At 35.5% G+C, this 6078-nt stretch overlaps 1 protein-coding gene across 1 annotated transcript; it reads right to left on the reverse strand.

Moving 5' to 3' along the window:
* Window positions 1–410: 410 nt before the first annotated feature.
* Window positions 411–959, reverse strand: LOC142180030 (uncharacterized). The gene is made up of 2 exons (XM_075250947.1): window positions 582–959; window positions 411–500 (listed from the first exon to the last, which is right to left on the reverse strand). The coding sequence occupies exons 1-2, from the start codon at window positions 957–959 to the stop codon at window positions 411–413; spliced, it is 468 nt and encodes a 155-aa protein (XP_075107048.1).
* Window positions 960–6078: the final 5119 nt, after the last annotated feature.

Here is a 6078-nt window from a genome sequence, read left to right on the forward strand (position 1 = left end):
ATAACTTCAAGAACATATTATCCAGCAATGTATCACTTCCCCCTTCTTGCCTTAAGCTTCCCAATCTTCTCCTACACCTACATCTTCAGTTTGTTAGTAGTTAAATCTTCTTTCCCCTTCCATGTGAGTCCTCTAGGTGCGTATGACAGAATTGAGGGCTGACTCACACTAGTTGAATCACCCCTTAAGCTGATGACTCTTGTTCCATCTATAATGTTGGGTTCCTGTCTCATTTGAAGCCTTGTCCTCATCTCCGATATAACTTTTGGCCTTAAAGAAGGGTCTTCCTCATCTTGGATAACTGGCAGAGAACATGTAGAACTAACAGCTCTCTGGAGCCTCTTTAGGTGAGAAAAAACTATTATAGGAATGAACACAAACGGATTGCTGGAGCCTACACTTGCTTGAGATTATTCAGGCCCTGACAAAAGTATGTCTTCATCAATATCTTCATAGTTTTCAGTTGTCTTCCTTTTCTGTGGTAGAGTTCCATTAGATGGCTGTCATTAATAAATGAGACATTGTTAATAATGTAGATATCACTTGTTAAAAACTAATTAACTAATTATAGTAACAATTACCTTCTTACACCATCGTGAGTTGTGGTTTGGCTCTCCACAGTTGTTGCAATTCATAACCCTCCCCTTCCTTGACATAGACCATTCACTTTGTCTCTTAATTGCTTCATCTTTTTGCCTTGTTCTCTTCACCTTAGGTCTGCCAGTTAACTTCACTATCTGTGGTGGTTCCATTGCATTTGCAGGGATTGCCTTCCAGAATTTTTCTCCTCTAACAGGCAGTATCTTATGTGAATATGTCTTTAACGTTGCCTCTTTTCTATACCACCAATGCATTCCCTCCAAAGGATCAAGACCTTTGTACACAAATGCCCTAATAGCATGAGGACATGGTATTCCAAACAGTTGCCAAACCCTACAACTGCACTGCTTCAAAATCATGTTTACTGTATGTTTATTAGGCCCTTAAGATATTTCATAGCCCCAATCACCATTAAAGTGAACCTTGCATTTATGAGCAATCCTCAAATAACCTTCATAAAGTTTCATGGCATAAGGACTAAAGTCAGTAGTCCATGACTTCACTTTGTCCTTATGTTCTCTCAATATTTCCATCACCTTCACCCTAATGTCCTCTAGCATCTTAATTATAGGTTTGTACCTTGCATCTAAGATCCATGCATTGAATGATTCTATAAAGTTGTTATCCACAGCCATATTCTTGCATACAGTGTCAAAAAATGCTCTACGCCATGACTAGGGAGGGTAATGCAGCAAATCCTTCACTGCATTTTCATCCATATGCCCTATCTTCTTCAATTGATCATCAAAATCCTCCTCATATGTGCACCATGCACTCCACCACAACAGCTTTTTCATTTTCCCAGATCTCCATCTTTTACACCAATTAGCCTCAATGTATCTGACACAATACCTATGATTAGCATCAGGTAAAATAGTTTTCATTGCCTCAACCAACCCCTACAAATCATAATAAATACAATATTAGTTTAAAGAATCAGTCACAAGTTTAAAGAAAATAAAATAACTATAAAAGAACATGGACATAAACACTACCTTTTGCATATCTGAAATGAAAGTGTATCCTTCTCCCATGTTGAGCTCCAGTGACATCTTTAGCATTTCCAAAAACCAGTCCCAAGTTCTCTTTGTTTTTTTGTCCCCTATAGCCCAAGCTATAGGGTAGAAATGATTCATTGAGTCAACACCAACAGCAACCAAAAGCTGACCCTTAGCTATTCCCTTCAGAAATGCCCCATCCGGTCCAATGAAAGGTCTCATACCTTCCTTAAAACCCATTTTCATAGCATGAAAGCAAATATACATTCTTAAGAACTTCCTCTTACCTTCAAGAAGAGCATCTTTTAACAAATTAATTATTATATCACTTCCAGGGTTACTAATCTTTAATTCATTAACATAGCCCTCTAGCTTGTTGTACTCATCTTTAAAGCTTCCATGTAGCTTATTCAAAATAAGTGTTTTTGCTCTCTTGCATTTACCATGGCTTGCATTAAACTCAAATGCAACTCTCAAATCAGCCCTCATCTCCTTCACTTTATATTTTGGATTGTCTTGCAACTTTCTCTTAAAATAATATGCAATAGTGAAGTAGTCAATAGTACTATTATCATAAGCAATAAAACAGTTATGATTTGGATTTAGTGTCTTCACTCTAACCCGTGGACAGTCCCCATCCTTAGAAATTAGGCAAACAAAAGGACAACCTACTTGACACTTATACCTAAGCCTTCTTGTATCACTTTTCTTAAGCACTATCTCTTTCTTATTTGCCATAGCATACAGTTTCAGACACTTCCTAGCTTCAGAAATATCCTTAAAGCTCATATTTTTATCTAGTTCTTTGTAATCCAGCAACTGCTCAATTATACTCATACTCCTCTGAGTTGAAATAAATTCTAATTCTTCAGAATCATTATCTGAAGAATCAGATTCAGCTTCATTATCAAACTCACCATCTGTTGAGCTACAATCAGTTGCAGCCTCATGGTCAAGTGCAACATCATCAAGTTCATCCTCACCATAATGTAAAATATCAGGTACATTCACTGCCAACTCACAATCCTCTACAACAAATATATCAACAACATTGTAATCACTACAAACCATTCCCAACAGTTTCTTAATACCACTATCCCCATCAATTTTATAGTATCTACCAGAATGAGCAGATACAATAAGTTGTTGAACCCCACCAAAACATAACTTAGTGCAAAACTCATTAACTATATCTATAAAGGATAGATGGTCAGAGTCATAACCTTCCCAGATGTGTAACAGCTTCTTTGTGTATTTGACTTGTGGCTCTCTAGTCCATTCCCCACCATAGTTAAATATCAAGTCCAAATTAACCATAGTAATCTGTAATCAATTGACATATTAAGCAATTAGAAGTTAAACCATAAAATAAGTTAAACAACAACTTAACTAATCGAGATTATAAAATACAGCTGAAAAGAAACTAATAAAAAAAGAGTAAAGCAACATTCAAATAAACTAATAAAAAATCGTGAAGTAACATCCCTAGACAAAGGGACAGAACATGGTTCAAAATCCTAAACGACAAAGCACATAAAGATAACTCGGACTACCAAATCAACCTTTATGACAATATTACCACATGCAATATAACAACTAATAAAGTTAACGCCTTTAAGACAAAATGAACTATTATAGTATACATTCGGGACCACCATCACATGTATATGCAAATACAATAATCCATAAAGTTAAAGCCATGTTTAAAACCCCACATTCTGCTTAAAATGTTAGACTTTGCAGTAAAAATCATATAAAAATAGGACCCAGACACGAAACTCCAACCTAAATAACAAAATCTGCTAAACCCTAGATATTTTAGTCACTGAAACCAAACATGAAAAAATAAAGTTTTAATCAACTGAAAAAATCTTAAGCCTAAGATTTTACTATGGTAGAAGAATTAGTTTACCTTTAGACCATGAAAATCGGCAGATTTTAATCGGCGGTAAGAGTGAGAGTCGCCTGATTTTAGGCAAGTAAGGTTAGAGTGAAATGGGGTTCTAACCCTTTTGTTTTAATGTATATACAGGTCTAGGGGATATGAAGGGGTTAGCGAGTCGGGGCCAAACGGGTCAGGGATCCAACTGGTAAGTGATTAGGTTATTTAAGATTAAGACACGTGTCCCTCTAAAAGGGTCCGTTAGTGATGGGGGTAAGGATATTAAAATAGATAACGTCAGAGATATATAATGTTGGAAAGTATAACGTAGGGTACTAATAACTAATTTTGGAGAGTACAGGGGCACAAATGACCCTTTTCCGTAAAAACAAATACATCAAATCAAACACTTTATAGTGGGGCTTTTCTGGTTCTCTTGTGTCGAGATGGAGATGTTTCGTGTTAAGATGGAAGTTTCCACCATGAGAAGTAAAATGATCCCTTTTAAGTGCCTTATTTCAAAATGCTCATCAATGGCATGTGTATTGTTGGTATATTTACAACCCCGGTCCCTGGTATACAAACTGAAGTAAATCTCCCTTCTTTTGTATGTATCCCAGTAAGTAAAGGGGCGGGTTTCTTTTCTTTTGTTTTTTACACTATCCTAATTATTTTATATGGTATAGTTTGATTCGGTATAGTTTGTAGTATTAAACGTGACATGATATTTATGTGGCTGTAAAAATACGTCATTAAAAGTTTAAAATTAAATTTCTTTCCATATAAAAAATAACATTGCTTTAACCGACTAATATATAATAAGGAGTGAATATTAAGTTAAACTTGGCTTGTAGAATCGATATGTCCATATTTTCCTCTTTAAAATTATTGAACTCTTTCTTTTTCAGTCTAAATATGTATTTGCACCAAATTTTGGCATAAATCATCCGAGTGGCTACTCCAACTGAATTAGAATTTGAGCCATTAATAGTAATGCCGGTTGTTCAGCGGAGTAATTGGTCCTGGACCTTCACAATTAGTATTACTAGACTAGCTTAATGTATGAAACAAGCATGCTTTTGGATCGGATTTATATGTGGAAAAAGCACAAATATATCCGAGATATGCACTCTTAGGATCGATTAGTTCAACCAAGACAAAGGAAGAGTTCGCAGCTATAAATAGACGTATACTCGCCCAACCCTGGTAAAAAAAACTTACTGGCATATGGGATTTTACGCCAATCCAATCACCATATAATCTATGTCATGTTATTCGGTATTTGTCATTATAAATACGAGTTTAATTTTTATATATTGACCGTGTAATAATATTTGCACCATCAAATCATTTAAACATAAGTACCTGCTCCCTATAAGTGAGATTAACAATTTCTTTTTAAAAACAAATAATTTACTATAATAAATTAAAATACATTAACAGTGTAAAGAAATTTACGCTACAATAAGTTAAATTCATTCTTTAGAGTTGAATATACACTACTAGAAGTTCGGTAAAAATCGACCGCGCCGGCCAAAAAACCGACCAAAGTCGATCGGTTTTTCAAAATATTCTATTTTTTAATTTTTTTTACGAAACCGACCAACTTTGGTCGGTTTTCTTTAGCGCAAAAATGCGGGAAACTATTTTTGAGTCCCGCAAAATTTATTTTTCAAGAAACCGACCAACTTTGGTCGGTTTTTCATTTAAAATAAATTAAAATTAATATTAAAAAAACCGACCGAAATAGGTCGGTTAGTTCGGCCGGTCATTTTAAAAAACCGATCGAATTCGGTCAGTAATTTTATTTTTTAAAAAACCGACCGACATTGGTTGGTTATTTTCGTGCGAAAATACAATTAAAGAGTATAAATAAAATAAAAGACATTCTTAAAACAAAATGCACCAATAGTCTAGTGGTAGAATAGTATCCTGCCACAATACAGACCCCGGTTCGATTCCCAGATGGTGCTGGCAATTTTTATTTTTTTTGAATTTAATTGACCGACCAAAGTTGGTCGGTATGCCCTTTCGACCTTCAAAATACCGACCACACGTTAATTGTCGCATTTTGGATGGTTATTGGCCATTACCGACCTACTTTGGTCGATATTTTTGAACGATATTTTGTCGAATTTCTAGTAGAGATGCAAGTTTTTTCCTTGCTTTCAAGCCTTTGTCGCTTTCTTTTAGTGCTTTCCTGACATTCATATACTTGTTACTTTCTGTAGAGAATTGGCGTTTTGATGATTAACAAAGTGTGTGGTGAACGTGTGCTAAGAACCAGGTTCTCAAGGTGGCTGCTAAAGTATGCTAAGAACAAAGTCCTCAAGGTAGCTGTTGAAAATTCTTACAAGGCAGTAACTTTTGCACAAAATTACTATAGTCCGAGATTGCTGAAAAAGGCTGTTAATGTGATAAGGGTCGTTGTCCCAGAAGATATGCTCGTATAAGTGATAGACAAGAGTCACAAGATTTGTGGAATCCTTTGAGCTTTAGGAGTCCTATCAAATGAGAAGTTGACTATGCATAGGACTCCCAAAGATCTCGGAGTACTGGAAAGTTAAATACTTTCCTGATGGACTGAGGACATCATCA

This window comes from Nicotiana tabacum, chromosome 4 (assembly GCF_000715075.1).
Source record: "Nicotiana tabacum cultivar K326 chromosome 4, ASM71507v2, whole genome shotgun sequence".
Taxonomy (NCBI): Eukaryota; Viridiplantae; Streptophyta; class Magnoliopsida; order Solanales; family Solanaceae; genus Nicotiana; species Nicotiana tabacum.